This window comes from Onychomys torridus, chromosome 2 (genome assembly GCF_903995425.1).
Source record: "Onychomys torridus chromosome 2, mOncTor1.1, whole genome shotgun sequence".
Taxonomy (NCBI): Eukaryota; Metazoa; Chordata; class Mammalia; order Rodentia; family Cricetidae; genus Onychomys; species Onychomys torridus.
The window spans coordinates 139,887,838-139,908,467 of record NC_050444.1 but is presented as its reverse complement, the minus strand read 5'-3'; the positions used below and the strand labels follow the sequence as shown (position 1 = coordinate 139,908,467).

General features: G+C 38.4%; 1 protein-coding gene across 4 annotated transcripts in view; it reads left to right on the top strand.

Annotated features, from left to right (window-relative positions):
- Ago3 (argonaute RISC catalytic component 3) overlaps positions 1 to 20,630 on the top strand; it is a 105,933-nt gene that overhangs the window by 48,930 nt on the left and 36,373 nt on the right. For all 4 annotated transcript variants that reach the window (XM_036179369.1, XM_036179372.1, XM_036179373.1 and 1 more), the window contains one exon: positions 17,034 to 17,168. In XM_036179369.1, the coding sequence (XP_036035262.1) occupies positions 17,034 to 17,168 (135 nt within the window). The remainder of the gene's footprint in view (positions 1 to 17,033; positions 17,169 to 20,630) is intronic.

Sequence of the window (20,630 nt, the reverse complement as noted above, 5' to 3'; positions counted from 1 at the left end):
AAAGGTTTGCACTATCACACCAAGCTTGATAAGTCTGTATTTGTATGGAAGGATAAATGATCACAAGAAACCAATGCAATTTTAAAGAAAAAGGAATTGCCCTACTTATTAAGAAACAGTAACAGTTACACACAATGCTGGAAGTGTAGGAACAGGCAGATTAATGACCGAGAGAGAGCCTAGAACAAAGCAGCTATGTATTTATGGAAATTTCGTAAATGTCTGAGATGGCATTTCAGGTTAATGGGGAAAAGGAAAATAACAAGTTGTATTTAAACAGTTAAAAACATTTCGAAGGAATAATTGGATTCAGCCCTGCAGTGGTAGCACAGGTCTCTAATCCCAGCACTTGGGAGGCAGAGGCAGGTGGATCTCTTGAGTTTTGAGGCCAGCCTGGTCTATAGAGTGAGTTCCAGGATGGCATTTGTTCCACTGCCCAGCATTTGTAATCCCATTGTTGGGGTGCTGGAGAGGGGAGGAGCCCTGTGTCTTGCTGGCTAGACATTCTACTACATCAGTAGACACCAATTCCTGGAGAGATCCTGTATAGAAACTAAAGTGAAGAGTGATTGAGGAAGACACCTGACATTGACTTCTGCCTGCCACATGTATTCTCTCTCTCTCTCTCTCTCTCTCTCTCTCTCTCTCTCTCTCTCACACACACACACACACACACACACACACACACATCCCTAAGCAAAAGAAAACAAAAAGAACAAAAACAAAACAGAAAATAGACTATGTCAAAAGTCGGAGTTTGAAAAAAAAAGTTGGAGTTTGTATAAATTCACAAAGTTAAAATAACAGGAGAATGATTGCAGTTCATGGAACAGAGCTTTATAGACTATAAGGACAAATAAATAGAAAAATGTGTAGTTCTCAAAGAAGGATAGCCATGACTAATAAGGCACAAAGAGAGATTCTCAAATTCACGAATAATCAAGAAATTACAAATAAAATCAATAAAGGTACCATTTTACACCCATCACACTTATACAATTTTTAAGTCTTATAAAAGCAACACGTCTATAATCCAACCACTTGGGCCACCAGAGAGATCTCAAGTTCAAGGCTAGCTCATACATTAAGTAAGACCCAGTCTCAACAAAAATACATAGTAGAAGAGCAAATGTTGGTAAGGCACTCACATGGTATAGAAATGTGCTTTAGCATAACTGTTTTAAAGAACAGTTTTTGTTGGGTTGGTTGGTTGGGGGACTTTTTGTTTATTTGGTTTGGGTTTTGGTTAATTGTTTTAAATTCAGAGATGGGGTCTAATTTAGCTCAAGCTGGTCTACAGATTGAGTTTCAGAACAGCCAAAGCTACATAGAGAAACTGTCTCAAAAACAACAATAACAACCAAAAAAAGATTATGGCATCTTAATAAATTGAACATAGTGCCTGAAATTTTAAATATTCCTCCCCTTCTAAGCTTTATTAAGATGTGATTGATGGTCTGGAGAGATGGCTCAGAGGTTAAGAGTACTGGCTGCTCTTCCTGAAGTCCTGAGTTCAATTCCCAGCAACCACATGGTGGCTCACAGCCATCTGTAGTGAGATCTGGTGCCCCCTTCTGGCCTGCAGGGATACACACAGATAGAACACTATACATAATAAATAAATAAATCAGGGTTGGGGATTTAGCTCAGTGGTAGAGCGCTTGCCTAGCAAGCACAAGGCCCTGGGTTCGATCCTCAGCTCCCAAAAATAAAAATAATAAATAAATAAATAAATAAATCTTAAAAATAAAGATGTGATTGACAAAAACTGTGTATGTTTAAGGCATACAATATGTTTGATAATACATATTCCACGTGGAGTCATTACCATATGCAGCATCCCCAACACCTCACATATCGGTCATATTTGTGTTTGCTTCTGAGTTAACACCTGAGACCTACACTCAGTGAATATGCATATATATACATTAATAGTTATATATATATATAATATGTTGGTTAAGTTCACCATGCTGTACACTAGTTCTTCAGAACTTAACCAGTACCTGGACATCTGTGCTCTTTGACCAATATGTCCTCATTTCCCCCACTTCCAACCCTCCCAGGAAAGTGGTAACTACCATTCTACTGTTTCTGAGTTTGGATTCTAAAATTCCAGTTATAGGTAAGACCTTACAGTAATTGTCTTTCTGTGCCTGGTTCACTGAACATACATGGCCTCTAGATTTATCCATGTTGTCAAAAATGACAGAATTTCCTTCTTTTTTAAGGAATAATACACTCTTTCATACACACTCACACACCACATTTTAAAAAATCCAATGATGTGTCTGTAGATATAGGTTGTTGGTGCATCCTGGCCATTCTGAATAATGTTGCAATGAGCATGGGAATGCAGATGTCTCTTTGACATAGTGATTTTTATTTGCTTTCAATATAAGGCCAGAAATAAGATTGCTGAACCATAAGTAGTAAAATAATTTTAATGGCACATATAGAACCATGGCCTTGTACATAGTAAGCAGCTGTTCTACCACTGAACTGCATGCCCAACAGTATTTTTAATATTTAAGGAACTTACTTAAGAGGCAGAGGCAGGTGGATCTCTGTGAGTTCGAGGCCAGCCTGGGCTACCAAGTGAGTTCCAGGAAAGGCGCAAAGCTACACAGAGAAACCCTGTCTTGAAAAACCAAAATAAAATAAAATAAAATTAAGGAACTTCATACATTTTCCACAATACCTGTACGAAGGACTTTTTATTAATTATCAGTAAAGTGTATTACTAATGTAAAATTAATGTTACTGTGAAAAATACGAGAACTGAGAAGTGTTGTTCTGGTCACTTTACTTATTAAATGTCCTTTCTTTGTTGCTGTGTGGTTTTGATTACAGCCCTCGTCCTTGTTTGCTGCACTAAACAAAACAGAATTTACTGAACTTGAAACAACTAGTGTAGGCTGGTATGGAGCATTGTAAATACCACAGGGAAAGCTGGTCAGATGACTCAGTGGGTAGTCACCTGCTCCCAGGCTTGACCTCCTGAGTTTGATCTCTGGAACCCACATGATGGAGAAAGAAAACTGACTCCTGCAAGTTGTCCTCTGACACACACACACACACACACACACACACACACACCACACACACACCACACCACACACACACACACACACACACACACACACCACACACACACCACACCACACACACACCACACACACACCACACCACACACACACACACCACACACACCACACACACACACACACACACATACACACACACACACACACACACACACACCACACACACACACACACACACACAGATATATATATGGATATGTATTTTTTAAGGCAATACTACAGCTCTGGTTCAGTGAATAAAGGTGTGTACAGCCAAGGTTGGTGACACACAGGCACACCAAATAAATAAATGAGAGTTTAGAAAGTACTACAAAGGAGAATGTTGAATGCAGTGGAATCCACGGAGGTCTTAATGTTGAGAAACACTTCCTAAGGAAATGACAGGCGGTAGAAAGAAAAGACTTGGCATTGGAAATGTGGACAAAGTCCTCTAATTTTAGTTCTCTAAACAATTCATTTTTAAACCTGTGACCAAAGATCGAGAGAGATTGTTTAATGGCATTTAGTATCCTAACTCTCAACTAAGCAATTAAACTTACTATATTTTACTAATCTAAGACTCAGAAATTTTCCCCACATTTCAACTTCTCTGGGGTTGGGAGCTATCTTAGAATTAATGATTTGTTACACTTTGTTTTCTTTTTATTGGTATTTGACATATTGCCATCAATGGAATCTTAGAATTCAATGATCTAATCTGGGGCCTAATGCACGTAAGCATACACTACCACTGAGCAATATCCCAAAGCCTTTCCTCTAAGCATTTTCTGTTCTTATTTTCTCACACAAGTTGCCTCCACAGAACTGAGTGCAATGGTGCACACTTATATCTGTGTGGGAGGCTGAGGTGGGAGATCACTTGAGCATACTAGCTCAAAATGAGCCTGGGTGACACAGAGTGACTGACTCCATCTCAAAATGCAGCGCCCCCCCCCACACACACACAGTTATGAGTTAGCAGATTCCCCACACTGAGTAGTATAGAGACAAAAGCCATTTGCCTAAAGCTCATATGATCGTTACTTAAGTGGTAAAGTCAAAAATTCTGATCCACAGTTTATGAGTGTGATGCAGCTTTATACTGTATCTCTTAAGAAGCCAGATTCTTGAAAGGCAAGTTTTAAACAGATTATTTTACAGAGTAACTCAGTGGTAGGGTACTTGCTTAAGGTATAAATTCCTGGGTTCCATCATAACAAAAACTTTATTAAGCTTTTTCAATAAAAAGTAACTTTATATAAAATATTCTTTTTCAAGCCAGGCATAGTAGCACATGCTTGTTGCCTCATCATTTCAGAATATATGTAATATATTAATACAAATTAAACATTTATTGATGATAAATCTTAAATTTATTTTAAAAGGATTCTTTGGTACACTATTATTTCCTCATTTGTTAAACATGAAAAGAAATTTCACACTAATAGATGTGTTGACTTTTACATAAAAATTTTAATTTTATCTGGCATGGTGATATATGCCTATAATATTAGCACTTGGAAAAGGATCAGGAAGGTCAAAGTCATCTTCATCTATATAGTAAGTTCCAGACCAGCCAGAGCTGGATGAGACCCTGTGTGGGGTGAGGGTGGACTAGTCTTACCTGAGTATTTAATGCTGCAGGACATAGAAAAAATAGCCAGTGTTTTTCAGAGCTGATCAATATTTTGACTTTATAATCACCAAAGCTGAAAGTGTGGTTTGGTATAAATATATAGTATAAAATACCTGAAGTATTTTTAGGAGTATTTCAGAAATTATTAGAAATTCTGTCCCAGTCCAAGGCCAAAATTCTTTTTTTTTTTTTTTTTTTTTTCTGTTTGTTTGTTTTTTGAGACAGGGTTTCTCTGTGTAGCTTTGCACCTTTCCTGGAACTTGCTTTGGAGACCAGGCTGGCCTTGAACTCACAGAGATCCTCCTGCCTCTGCCTCTTGAGTGCTGGGATTAAAGGTGTGTGCCACCACCGCCCAGGGCCAAAATTCTTTTAATGATTTTTTTTAAGTTAGACTCAAGCCTCAATTTAGACAGAATTGTTTGTTTGTTTGTTGAGACAAGGTCTCTCTGTTAACCCTTGAACTCACAAAGATCCTCCTGCCTGCTGGGATTAAAGGCATAGGACACCACTGCCACTCAACCATCAGTTTTAAAAAATCAAACACTCTAATGTAATGGAACTTAAAGGTATACTAATTTGATTTATGCTAAGGAATGACAAAAATATTAATTTTTATAGCTATATTAAAGTGCTCTAAGTAAAAGCAGAAAATTTGGAGTGTACAGTAAAATTACTACAATTCTTCATAGCGTATAGCAAGCAGTCCCTGATTTGAGCCAAGGTATCTGAGGCAGCGTTCATTAGAATTACATGGTGTTATATAGTTCAGAGTTCTCCCATTGTATGTTCAGAACCAAGGCTGTGCATGGGCAAGCACTTCAGGAAACAATGCAGATTCATACATGTTTGATTCCTAATCTTCAGTCACTGAGCCAGAGGCCTTTTATTGTTGCCAAAATTTTCAGTCTTGACATTCAGTCATGACTCACAGTTTACTGTGATCAAAATCAGGCAGACTGTCCTCACTTTAGAACGGTGTGGTGGTGATAGGAATATATCAGTGCAGTCTTGAGATTGGTTTCTTGTCTTGTTCCTGTTTGACTCTGATTGAGGGTGCCTTTCCTTTCCTCCCCCCCCCCTTGTTTTGTTTTGTTTTGTTTGTTTGCTTTTTTAAGACAGGGTTTCTCTGTATAGCTGTCTTGGATCTTGCTCTGTAGACCAGGCTGGCCTAGAACTCACAGAGGTCTGCCTGCCCCTGCCTCCCGGGTACTGGCATTAAAGAGTGTGCCCTTCCTATTTGGCTTACTGTGGTCCTTTTGAGATCACACTTAATTGTTGTCTTGGGCATTCCTTTGTCAAGCAATTCAAAAGCATTAACATCAACAACAGTCTAATATCAGGGTAAAGTTGTGAATGAAATTAATAACTAAAAGCACTATAAAATAAGACAAATAGAGCCGGGCGGTGGTGGCCCACGCCTTTAGTTCCAGCACTCGGGAGGCAGAGGCAGGCGGATCTTTGTGAGTTCGAGGCCAGCCTGGTCTACCAAGTGTGTTCCAGGAAAGGTGCAAAGCTACACAGGGAACCCTGTCTCGAAAAACTACAAAAAAAAAAAAAAAAAAAAAAAAAAAAAAAAAAAAAAAAAAAAGAAAGAAAGAAAGAAAGAAAGAGAAAGAAAGAAAGAAAGAAAGAAAGAAAGAAAGAAAGAAAGAAAGAAAGAAAAGAAAGAAAAAAGACAAATGGTAATGAAAAAACCCTCCCACAGGAAAACACCAACAACAAATCCTTGCCCAGAAACAACAACAAAAAAATTATCAAATAAAACAAAATGCCAAAACGGGCATGTTTGAGGCAGAAGGATTAAAAGTTGGAGGTCATCCTCCGCTACACTGAGTTGAAGGCCAGTCTGAAGTACATGAACGCTCTCTAGAAAAAGCAAAAACTTCAACCACGCACTACAAAATAGGGAGGCAGGGCCCGTCCCCATAGATGCCGAAACCATTATCTGAAGGGTCGGTGGGGTGGAGGGACGCCTGGCTCTCTGCGTTATGGGAGCCTGAGCCTGACAGAGGAGGGTGCTCAAGGGTGTGGGTGAGCGTTGGTCCCCTCCCGTTCCTACACAGCAGGAACCACATCTCAGCTTGCTCCTTCAGGGTGAGTCCAGTGGCTGACACCCTGGGAGCCTCCCAGCCGGGCCAGGGGTCCATTTCTCAAAGTTTCTTTAGTTTCCCTGCTGTTCCCAGCTAGTCTGCTGGGCTCCAGGACTCGGAACGCTGGAGTTTATTATGACTGCAGCTCCGTTCCTCTGTTGTTGTTGTTGTTTAAAGGAACTGAAGAGGAATAGGTCGGTCTATGAGAGACAATCTTTAAACACCTTCCTTACACACTGAAAGGTGTCTCTTTTAGGCTTCTTAACGAAGTTAGCTGAATGGTAATGCAGGGGATGAAGCCGAAGGATCTCCTGAGCCCAGGAAGTGAGACTGGGCAACATGGCAAGACCCCATCTTAAAAAGCAAGCTTCTGTGTCAGAACTTCTCCTGCAGGAATTTGGAAGCGCTTCTCCATTTGTAACTGTAGTCTTTCTGTCTGCTCTGGCTTCAACCTGGGGTATAGTACATGCTAAGCCCCGGACTGTTTTACAGTTTATATACCATAAAGTCCACCCATTTGTCTTTTTAACTTCAGGGTTGAGTTGCTTTCTGAAATTTCCCTCAATCTTCTAGCCCTTTCCTGGGCACTAATTTCTTAATAGCATTCTACTCTTGTTTTACAAGTGCAAATGCCTCTTCTAGCTCTCCGAGCATAATGATTTACTTTGGATGTCTTCCTATATATACACTTCTGTTTCCCTTAAATTCCTGTTTTCATTTTTTTTTTTTTTAATTTTGTTATCTAAACATGCCCTTTTTATCTGCTTGTGGCTCAGTGGGAGTCTAAAACTAACTGGAAGCCCTGCATGCACAGATGAGGCTTGTTAACCCGGACCTTCATCACAGGGTGAATTCAGTGGTTGAGGTTGGAATGTTATAATTCTTAGGCCTCTTCTGAGCCCATCAGGTTAGCCAAATACGCCTGTCTGGAGTCTAGCTCTGGTTCCTACATCCTGACAGCGGCGTTAGATTCGAGGCAGAGGAATCTCTGTATCAGCATTTATTGCTTCCAGTCATCAACCCCTTGCTTGTGGTTCAGTCCTGTGCGGTAAACTGTGCCTGGCATCATCCTTCCAGGGGTCTTTCGTTTGATTTACCTTTTTCAGAGAATGAGCCTCCAAATTTCTGCAAGGACACAGGGCAGCTGTTCCCCAATGTGGGCCCAGACAGGGGTCCTGGAGTGTGCCTGCCTCTCAGACAGCATTCCTCATATTTTCCACTGTCTCTCTAGCCCCTTAGTTTTTGTTGTTGTTGTTGTTGTTTTTGTTTTGTTTTGTTTGTTTTTGTTTTTCGAGACAGGGTTTCCCTGTGTAGCTTTGTGCTTTTCCTAGGACTCACTTGGTAGCCCAGGCTGGCCTCGAACTCACAGAGATCCGTCTGGCTCTGCCTCCCAAGTGCTGGGATTAAAGGCGTGAGTCCCTCACCATCCGGCCTGTTTTTTGTTTTTTGTTTTTTTAATCTTTTTTGAAAAAATCACTGCCTAGGCACCTATCAGAGTGACTAAGCTTAAATCTAACAGTATTAACAGTTGTGAGTTGTGCCCAGTGTGACTTTGTTTTTGAAATTTTGAATTGCGTTTATTTATTGTGTGGTGGGGACGTGGGCCACGATGCCTGGGTGGAAGTCAGTTCTCCTTCTACCATGTAGGTCCCTGAGATGGAACGTGTATGGTCAGACTTGGCAGCGAGTGATTTTACCTGCAAAACCATCTCACTGACTCCACCACAGTAACTCATATATTTCCCGTGAGCGGTCAGAAATTGAAATCATTGAAAGAATTATTATAGGTAATATATGTTACTCAAAAAAAGTTATCTAAGAAAGAAATGTATATCCCATGTAATCATGGCCCAGCAATTTCACTCACAGATAGTCTGTTCTAGAGGTGTGCATATGCGTGTGTGTGTGTGTGTGTGTGTGTGTGTGTGTGTGTGTGTGTGTGTGTAGGAAAGACAATGTGCACAGCAGGCACAATGGCCCACATCTATGATCTCAAGGCTAAGGAAGGCTAAGGTGGGAGAACTGTAATTTTGAGAGCAGTCTGTGCTATGACACCCTATTTCAAAAGAGTGAAAAGGGATTTAAAAAAAACAAACAAACCAAAAAACCAAGCCAGACATGGTAGCCCATTCCTATAGTCCTACCAAGCAAAGGAAAAGGCAGGAGAATTACAGGTACAGCCTTGACTATAGGGTGAGTTCCAGGCCAGTCTGGGTTACATAGCAAGACCATGTCTTTAGAAACAAAACAAAACAAAAACAAAAGGAAAGAAAGAGAAAAGACCACGGCAGTGGTGGCACACGTCTTTAATCCCAGCACCAGGAGGCTGAGGCAGGTGGATCTCTGAGTTCAAGGCCAACCTGAACTACAGAACAAGTTACAGGATAGACAGGGCTACACAGAAAAAAAAATCCTGTTTTACCAAAAAAAAAAAAAAAAACCAAACAAACAAAAAAAAGAAAGAAAGAAAGAAAAGGAAAAGAATCTTTGTTAACCACAATTAGAGTAGTTGTGTACTTCTCCAAAAAAAAAAAAAAAAAAAAAACCACATTGATGAAAAAGAAAAGATTAATTATATTTAATGATATGGTTGAGTTAGAAACAAGCTTTAACTAAAATCTTGGGAAAATATCACATAGTTTATTTCCAGTTACATACAATTCAAGAACTGGGAAATCTACACCAGATTTAGTGATATGTATTCATATTGTAAATCCATAAATAAAGAAGGCACTGACCTGGAAGGACAAACTGTAGTTTCTGTAGAGCACTGTCAGGTTTAGGGAAGGCTTTGAAAAAGACCTTTCTGGAGTACTAGCAAGATGGGATTTTTATTTTATTCTTTAGGTGTTTTTTTTTGTGTGTGTGTTTGAGTTTTTGTCTGTATTTATGTATGTGCACCATGTGTGTGCCTTGTGCTTTTGGGGGCCAGAAGATGTTGAATCCCCTGGAACTGGAGCTAGAGATGGTTATGAGCCAGAGTGATTGCTGGAAATCCAACACTGGTCCTCTAGAAAAGCAGTCAGCACTCCTAACTGGTGAGCCAGTCTCCAACCCCTGATGGTTCATTTTTAAGTGATAGTGGTAGCATGTAATATTTCAGGATAACTCCCAGCAATACCTGCCTAGCTAAATTATACTTGTGATAACTTTTTTGCCAGTCCATAATGTATTGCTGTATTTTCGATTATTAATTTTGATCCAGACTATGTTGATAGTAAATGTTGCAAATACTTAATACTTTTTTTTTATTTGAATCTGGAATTTTCTGTTGTGTCTGATTTATTTTATTTTATTTTATTTTGTAGTGCTAGGGATCAAATCCAGGGACTTGTACATACCAGGCAAGTCCTCTAACCACTGAGCTATATACCCCTAGCCCACCTGTGTCCTAATGCAGTTTCAGTTTGGACAAAGTGAAAATCCGAATCTCATTTTTTTGAGGCTTCATACAATCTCTTCAAAGAATTATTGTACAAATAATTATTGCACATTGGTAGTATAACTGCCTACACGCAGTAGATCAATGAGCAAATGCCATGAGCAGGAAATCATTCAGAAGTGAAGAAAGATGCTCTGAGTTGCTACCTATTTCAGGCACAAGCGGGTACCTTGCACTGGTAATTTCCAGTGCTCTGAGAAGTATTTTATCTTTATCTCTGCCTATGTGTTTATGTCTGTGTATATCTGTGTATATACAAATATGCATACACCATGGTGTGTTGTGAGTATGCACAGATACCAGAAAAGGTCATCAGATCTCTTAGATCTGAGCTATGCCTGGATGTGAGTTCTGGGTGCCAAACTCAAGTCCTCTGGAATAATTGTAATGTCTCTTAACTAATGAGCATCTCTACAGCTCCAGAAATTTTTTTTTTAACAGATGACTAATTAGAAGCTCAAAGGACTGGAAATGAGGGTCAGTGGTATAGCACCTGCTTAGCATGCAGAAGTCAAAGGTTCAATTTGAAGTACCACAATAAATAAATCTATAAATAACACTCAGCAAACTAGTGACTGTTGGGTTAGAATCAAACTCCAGTAAGTCTATCTGATTACCAACCTTTTGTCATTCTGTTTGTGTTGTTTTCTCAATGTCAGAATGATTTCTTTTTAATTGAGCTTTTAAAAGGTTGTTTCCTGGGCCAGGCAGCAGTGGTACACACCTTTAATCGCAGCACTCGGGAGGCAGAGCCAGGTGGATCTCTGTGAGTTCGAGGCCAGCCTGGGCTACAGAGTGAGTTCCAGGACAGGCACCAAAACTACACAGAGAAACCCTGTCTGGAAAAAACGAAACAAACACAAGAATTGTTTCCTGGTAAAGCACTTGTTTAGTACACCAAAGGCCCTGAGTTAATCCCTACTACAATCAGTTGATTGGCTAATTAATCAATTAAACACGAATAAGGGAGAAAAGTAACAGAACAAAAAACTGGATTGGGAATGTAGCTCTGAGGGAGAGCATTTATCTAGCGTGTATAGGTCTAACCAGTTCACAGCACTAGGAGGAAAACTGTTTTATCTGCTATCAATGAGTAAATCTAGTGAAAGATACATGGATTTTAGGATAGTTTATAAAAGTTTAATGAAATTAACTCTCATAAACTCAGTAATGTAGTATGTTGAACTCACTCATAATCTTATTACCTAATTTGATCATTTTTTTCCCTCCAATTGTCTATCTAGATAGTCTTCCCAAACTTCCTTTACTTATTTCTCAGTTTAACTGAATTCTGGTGCTTTCTCATTTATTTTAATTTGTACTATAAATGCATTTATAATGTTTTTTGTTTGTTTGTTTTGTTTTTCTCAGGACAGGGAGGGTCTCACTGTGTAGTCCTGGCACTTCACTGTGAAGGCCAGGCTGGCCTTGAACTCACAGAGATCCATCTGCCTCTGCCTCCCATGTACTGGGATTAAAGACGTGTGCCACCACTGCCCAGCATGTGTTTATAATATAATTTATCTAATTCTGTTGATTGATGTTTAGGTGGATCCCATTATCTTTTTAATTATATTTTTGTTTATTGGGGGGCACCTGTGCAATGGTCAGAGGACAACTTGGCTCTCTCCTTCCACCTTGGGGGTTTGGGGGTGGAATTCAGATCCTCGGGCATGGCGGCAGGCACCTTCACCTATTGAGCTATCTTGATGGCCCTTATCTACTCTCACAAATCATGTTACATTAAGAATTCTAATGAGAGCTGGAGAGATGGCTCAGAGGTTAAGAGCACTGGCTGCTCTTCCAGAGGTCCTGTATTCAATTCCCAGCAACCACATGGTGGCTCACAACCTTCTGTAATGAGATCTGGCAACCCTCTCCTGTATACATAATACATAAATAAATCTTTGAAAAAAAAAAAGAATTCTAATGAATGACTCTGAGAAAGCATCTAGAAACAAAGCAGCTGTGTATTTATGGAAATTTTGTAAATGTCTGAGGTGGTTTTTCAAGTTAATGGGGAAGAAGTAAGATAATAAGTTGTATTTAAACAAATATAAACACTTTGAAAAAAGTAATTGGATCTAGTCAGGTGGCAGTGGCACACACCTATAATCCCAGCACTCAGGAGATAGAGGCAGGAAGATCTTTGAGTTCCAGGCCAGCCTGGTCTACAGAGCAAGTTCAAGGACAGCCATGGCTACTCAGAGAAACCGTGTCTTGAAAAGCCCAAACTAAACAAACAGATTTACTTATTTCATTTTATGTGTATGGCTGTTTTGCCTGCATATATGTATATGCACCATGTGTGTGCCTGGTACCCATGGAAATCAAGGGGGCATCTATCTGATACCCTAGAACTGGAGTTTCAGATGATTGAGCCATCATATGGGTGCTGGGAATGGAACTGGGTGTTTGCCAGAGTAGCAAGTGCTCTTAACCATTATGCTGTCTCTCTAGCTCCATTCTTTATTCTTAAGAATGGTCATGACTATTCTCATTTCATTCTTTCATTGCCTTTCATTGTTTTGTTCTTTGATGTTAATTATAGTATTAGTTTCTCGTAGTTGTAAGTTTTCCTGTGTCCTGCCCGGTCCCATGGCTGCTCAGACCCAAATAAATACACAGAGGCTTATGTTAATTACTAACTGTATGGCCATTAGCTCAGGCTTATTACCGACTAGCTCTTACACTTAAATTAACCCATAATTCTTATCTTAGCCACATGGCTTGGTACCTTTTCTCAGTTCTGTCTTGTCATCTTGCTTCCTCTGTATCTGGCTAGCTACTCCTGATCAGACCTTCCTCTTCCCAGAATTCTCCTTGTCTGTTCGCTCCACCTATACTACTTGCCTGGCTACTGGCCAATCAGCGTTTTATTAAACTAGTGTACAAGGCATTGTCCCACAGCAGTTTCTTAATTTCCACGGATAGCAGTTGAACACTATTTGACACATATTTGGTTGTTTTGGTAGAAGTTGTTTTGAATATGCAGATAAATCTGAGAAAAATGTACATGGATAATGTATTTTACTCTGCTATTTAGAGTGTCTCTACAATCTTTCTATATTAAATGTATCTATTACTTCTATAATTCTTACACATCTTTTGTTTAGACTTTATCCCAAGTACTTTCAAATTTTGTTGTGAGCCAGCAAGAGGATTCATTGGGTAAAGGCCCTTGTTGCCAAATCTACTGACTTGAGTTTGGTCCCCAGAACCCACATGGTAGAAGAAGAGAATCACCTCTTGCAAGTTGTGCTTGGACTGCCACATGTGCACTAAGGCATGCATACCCACTCCATGCACATCACATATGCACACATGCAATAAGTAAATAACTTTTTAAAAATTAATTTGTTGATTGCAAGGAATTTTTTTTTACCTTTTTAGAGCTTTATTGAGAGAGAGAGGGAGAAAGAAAGAGAAAGAGAAAGGGGGGAGGGGGAGAGAGAGAGCGCAAGGAATATTTTTTAATTAAATTTTGAGTTGATTGCTAGTATATAAAAATGTAACTTATTTTTGAAAGCTTATCTTAAGTCTGACAACATTCCTAGAAATTTATCTGCAGAGTAGTTTTCTAGATAGTTACACTGATGTATAATCATTTGTTTTTTCTTTTCTTTCTTTTTTACTTTTTATTTCTCTTAATTTGCTTTACTGTGCTTATATTAAACAAAGTTGGATTTACCATGGAGTTTTGTTAGATAACTAATCAAACAATAAGAATATTAATTGTCACAGTGCTGGGTTCTATCAAGTGCTTTTTGTGGGCCATTATCTATAAAAATTATTACATGCTTTTCCTCTTTAAGGAAGGTTTATGTTAACATAGAATCTTTGGTTAATAGATATAATTTTGTTTATAGTATATTTGTTTAACTGAGTTTTTAAATGCTAAATACTAACTTTTTTCAAGATTAATTAGCTTATTTGTGAAAGAGAAAGAAGGAATGAAATATAAATGTAGGCTTATGAAATATTAAGAGTCAGCTGGCACTGTGATACATGACTATAATATCAGCTGGGAGATGGGGCAGTTGGTTTCCATATAGCTCAATGGATAGAATGCTTGCCTGGAATGCAGAGAGCCTTAAGATTAGTCCACAGTATCAAATAAACCAGACATGGCTACTTGTTAAGTGAGTCCATGAGAGTCTGTTAAAGGGTATCAGTGAATTTATTGAGATATAAAATGGGAAGAAATGCATTCACAGATACAGAATAAAGTAAACAGCCATCATTGTCCTCTGTTCTGCCCAGAGGTCCATGGAACCAGCCTTCCAGGCTCTGACCACTTCAAGAGAGACTGAGTGCGGGCCCCTTCCTCAGTTTTAAGCAGTCACATACCCAGAGAAAACCATGCCTCTATTGGGCCAGGTACCCAAAGGTCATTGGCTGAGCGAATTCCCACAACACATAGGGATGCAGGCCTGTGATCTAAGCTCTTGGGAAGTGGAAATAAGATGATCAGAGAAGTTCAAGGTCATACATATATAGCAAGTGAGCCTAGCCTGGGCTATATGAGACCCTGTCTTAAAAACAAAACATCAACAAGAAAGTTTTAAAGGTCCACAAAGGGGTTCCAGTGATCTTTTATCATTAAAAGGTACTCTTACTTAAAACTGTGTTTGCTTTTTTTTTTTTTAATTTTACATCCCAGCCTCAGTTTCCCCTTCCTCCTCTCCTCCATGGGAGACCTGCTCTTTCAAGCCATCCTTTTTAAAGCATTTTCACAGTTTAATTTTCATCTCAAATGTCCATGTTACTGTATGTAGTTTAGAAGATGGTAAACAATGAAATGGTTAGAAGTGTAACAGGAAAGTAGAAGAAATAATTGTAGTATGTTTGTATGGTAGTTTCAGCTGTGACTTGTGAAACAGTACATGTGACTGGTAGTATCCAGTGAAGAAAATCTACCTTTAGAATTAAAGGAAAGGTAAAAGAACATGTTATTCATGATATCTTTCTTTTATCTTTATTTCCTTTTAAAACATTATGAAAAAAATATATATCTTACTGGCATGTTTTTGGTTTGTTCTTGTTGTTGTTTTGTTTTTCTTTTTGCTTTTTATTTTATTTTATTTTATTTTTTGAGATGGGTCTCACTGTGTAGCCCTGGCTGGCCATGTAGAACTCAGAGAGATCTGCTGGGCTGGAGAGATGGCTCAGCCGTTAAAGGCTAGGCTCACAACCAAAAATATAAGAGATATGCCTGCCTCTGCCTCATGAGTTCTGGGATTAAAGACATGAGTCAGGGTTGGGGATTTAGAGCGCTTGCCTAGCAAGCATAAGGCCCTGGGTTCGATCCTCAACTTCAAAAAAAGAAAAGAAAACAAAACAAAACCATGAGTCACCACATTCATCTTTGCTGGCATTTGCTTGTGCACAAAAATATTCCCACAACTTTTCAGTAAAAGAATGTAATGTGGGGCTGGAGAGATGGTTTAATGGTTAAGAGGATAGTCTTCCTGCCTGAGTTCCATCTTCAGGACCCATAGCAGTTCATAGCCACCTGTGACTCCAGCTACTGGGAGATCAAACTCTGTTCTGCTCTCTGAGGTCACTGTACACTCATACGCAAATACCCATGGACACATATACATGCGTAATTTTTTAATCTTAAAAAATAAGATTAAAGAGCCGGGCGATGGTGGCACACGCCTTTAATCCCAGCACTCAGGAGGCAGAGCCAGGTGGATCTCTGTAAGTTCCAGGCCAGCCTGGTCTACAGAGTGAGATCCAGGACAGGCACCAAAACTACACAGAGAGACCCTGTCTCGAAAAAAATAAAAATAAAAATAAGATTAAATGTAGTTGTATACACCTTTAATCCCAGCACTTAGGAGGCAAAGGGAGGTGAGTCTTTGTAAGTTTGACGCCAACCTGAGCTACATATTGAGTTCCAGACCAGCAAGTGCTACACAGTGAAACCCTGTCAGAAGGAGGAGGAGAAGGAAGAGGAGAAGGAGGAGAAGGAGAATGGAGAAATGTGTGGTCTACTAACCATCTTGTAGTTCCAAAATCCAGAGATAAGAAACCATTTAAAATAACTGTGCTGCTTAATAGACAAGTGGTTAAACCCCCAGCTGTTGCTCAGGACCACTTGGCAGATACCCCTGGTATGACCTGTTGCTTGGGTTTAATACTGTAATACTGGGAGCTGGAGAGATGGCTCAGCGGTTAAGAGCACTGGCTGCTCTTCCAGAGGTCCTGAGTTCAATTCTCAGCATCCACATGATGGCTCACAACCTTCCATAATGAGATCTGGTGCCGTCTTCTGGCATGTAGGCAGAACACTGTATACATAATAAATAAATCTTTTTTTAAAATACTGTAATATTGTCTTCTTAAGTCCTTACAAGATAATGAACACTTTCTCTAGAAGAAACTGTAGCATGGGAACATAGGAAGCCTTGTTTAAGAAATAATCTACTCTCTTCTCTGCTAAAGGATCCAGGCATTCTTTGGCTCCACAAGTTCTTGGCTCACAGAACACTTCATTCTGAAAATAATTACTCATGGTGAAAGAGTAGATTATAAAAATTATAGCATTTGACCTTTCTGTTCTTATACCTCAGAAATCAAATTGCTTCATTTTGTAAAACACACACACACACACACACACACACACACATACACACACACACACACGTATAATGTCTATTATATGTACTGACATGAGGAATCATTTTAACTGTACATAGTTAATTATGGAAACTTACAATGAAGTTTCTGGATTTTTAGTATTAATTTATACTATTTGTGTTTTTTCTTAGTTTCTGCCACTGCCTTCTACAAAGCACAGCCTGTAATTCAGTTCATGTGTGAAGTTCTTGACATTCATAACATTGATGAGCAACCCAGGCCTCTGACTGATTCTCATCGGGTAAAATTCACTAAGGAGATAAAAGGTAAGTTCATTAGCATTTAGAATACTATACTTTCAGACATCATTCCTATAGTTTGTTACTAATTAGCATTTAAAACAGCTTGACTATAAAATGCATGGTAAGACAACTTTCTATTCAAGTGTCTTTATCATTAGGGTCAATCCGTGTGATATGCCCAATAGAGTATAGAATAATTATAAAATGTCACATCGGGTCCATTACTGTACCCTCTTAGGTAGTGGTTGAATGAAGAATATGCTGAGTAGTCCAGCTACATTTCTGTTTTTGTGAATACTGTCCCATACTAGCTGGAGAGATGAGTGTGTCTCATGGGAAAATGTCTCTCTAATACTACCTTTTAAAAGTAAGAATCTTATCTTTAAAATATTGTTATGTTAGAATTTGACTCAGTCTTTGAACGTATTCTGATTAATGATCTCATTATTTTTCTAAAATTACAGTTTTTTCTTTGGAATTGTAGAATATAGAGTTCACTAGTTTCATGTGTTATTCTAGACTTGTACCTAGCTATGAAGTGTACATTACAGAGGTACCTACCTACCTTACGTAGCTAAAATTTTACAGTGGTGTTACATCATATGCATTTAACTAAAATAGTTATATCTATGGTCCCTCAAGTTAAAACTACTTTAATAGTGTTCTGCTATTATATTCTGTGCATATTTGCTCCTTCTGTATACTTTTAAATGCATTTACAGCTTTGTGTTCAAACTCACATGCACTGTGCTTTATTAGCAATTTTGGGGATTAAAAAAGCAGTTTAATGTGTACAATTCTTTTCTTATTTATGACTTTAGTATCTAATCTTCATGTAAGATGTAACTCCACTGTATTTAGTGTAGTATGTAGCTAAGAAGCAAAACCAGATAATATCTAGTAAGGAGTAACAAATTTTGTTTATATTAAATGTCACATCTTAAATAGACAGAAATAATTATGTTGTTTTATTTTAAGATTTTACCTATTTGTTGCAGATAATTTTCAGCTTGTGGTTTGAAGGAAGCATTCAAGTTTATTCACTGAACATCTTTCAGTCCCCCAAACCAATTAGAGTAGGTGAATACATCCTGCTTGTTCCAGTTATCATTCATTATGTGCCATTCAGTAACAACAAAATAGAGTCAGTCATGGTAATAAAGCATTAAAAGGAAAGCCCTTCCTGTTTTGTTAATAAGCATCCATCTAGCTCAAGTTATGTAAGTGCCAAATTAAGAAACTGACTGTTTTCAACCATATCATCGTCCTTTCATAATCTGTTTTAACTACAGTTAGCATTGTCAGGAGGTTAGTGCATTACCTACCATTATATATGTGATCATCTAAGTGCCATGGTTTCTGTGGAGTTGCTGCTTAGTTACCACCTCTGATATCATGCAATCACTTACATTTTTTTGCGGTAACTATGCAATCAACTCATATCACCACTCTATCACAGAAAATACAAGATGTACAGAACAAGGATTCAACTGCTGCCCGAAGAGCATGGACTCGATCTTAACTTCAACTGCTCAGGGGCCCAAAGAAATGACTGAAAAATTGACTAGAAAGCATTATAAAGTTGATGTTATAGTGAAGGTAAAGCCAAGTTTATAGGTTAAATATTTATTGAAGCCAAACTTTTTGGTTGGATGGAGGGTTTGGGGAGGGACCTGGGCAGGGAATTATCTATTCCATTCTTTATAATTTTGACTTTTTGCTAGCCCCTGGATTTGGTCTAGTTATTAGGTACCTATGATCTTAAATTTGGGGTAGAAAATCTGGGTTATATCTAATTAATAAACCAGTATTTTTTTCCTCCATTCAAAGTCGAGAAGACTTTTTGAAAAAGAGGAGTCTTTAAAAGTACATCATGTATTCCTGTCACAGGAACTCAAAAAAAAAAAAAAAAAAAAAAAACTTCTGTGTTCAGTGATGTTTGGGTTTAAGTTTTAACTTACATAAGGAATTTGGTGATAGCTGCTAAATAGTGCCATAAATTATGTCATAATTGATATAATTGATTGTATTCTAATTAAAACTTACTTCCAACTAGTTAGTAATGGAGCGATTTTTTTCTTTGGTCAGTAATTCTTGTACACAGCAGGAATATTGAGGAAATGAATGATAATTTTATACATATAAGAGCACTAATTTACTTTTAGTAAAAATTTGTTTTATAAGCATGTAGAACCTTATTTATATAAAATACATTTTTATATAAAACTATATTTTCTTAAATCATGAGGAAAACTTGAAAATAAATAGTTAGCTGGTTCAAATAACAGAAACTTATTTTATTATTTTTTCCCCTAAACATAATATTTTTATGTTGCTTACTTCATATTATTGCTGTTTCCATAATGCCTCCCTTTGTATTTTCTGACCTCCTTTATAATAACATAATAAATATTTGAAACTTTAATTTTAGAAGTGTAGTTATAATGAAACATTACTTCTCAGTGATTTAATTTTTTCTTTTTTTATTATTATTATATTTGTGTTTTAATTTTACACATCAGCCATGGGTTCCCCTGTCCTCCCCCCTCCTGCCCCCACCCCCTATTTTTAAAGAAAAACCACTTACTATCCTAATTTGTGCTGATATAGCAAAAGAAAACACCATTTACCATGAGTGTACTTTATGTTTGGTATTATAGTTAATAATTAGGGAAGAAAAGAAATTACACTGTGGTAGGGTTTCTCTTGACATTTTGTACTGGATAATTCTTGGCTGAGTTGGGAGGTACAGTTAGTTCTGCACTTTGTAGACTGTTCTGAAGTGTCTAGCCTCTACTCACCAACTGCCAGTGATATCACCTAGGTAGTTGTAAGAGTCACAGAAGTCTGCCTGGGGCTGGGAACGTAGCTTAGTGGTGAAGCTCTTGCCTAGGTGTACCAAGGCCCTGGAACTGCTCACTGCAGCACACACTCACAGTTTCTCTGGGCATTACCCAGGGTCCCAGGGTCAGAGGTAAGCAGAACCCCATTCACACAAGAAGCACCGCATTGTAGGGATTACAGATAGAAAAGCAAAGTTACTTAAGTGTAATAACCATAATTTCTGTTGAGAAACTGAACTTCTCCATTTGTACCCTTCTAGACTCACTTTTCAGAGCTAGACCAGACTTTAAAAATGAACCTGTTTTTCTGTGAAGAGTAGCTATTATATGACTATTTGTTAACTCCTGGGTTACTACATTGGCCAATATAGCAGCCAGGAGTTTGTGTAACTAACTTAATTAAAATTAAAGTTTCACTTTATCAGGCACATTAGCTGCATTTCCTGTAATCAGTAATTCATTCCTAATGATTCCCATATTAGTACAAACATAAAACATCATCTCAGGACATTCTGTTTCTCCTGCTGGGAATGGTGTCGCACACCTTTGATCCCAGCACTAGGCAGGCGGATCTCTGTGAGTTCAGGGGCAGCCTGGTCTACAGAGTGACTGCTGTTCTGCCCCCACCCCCCCCCCCCAAAAA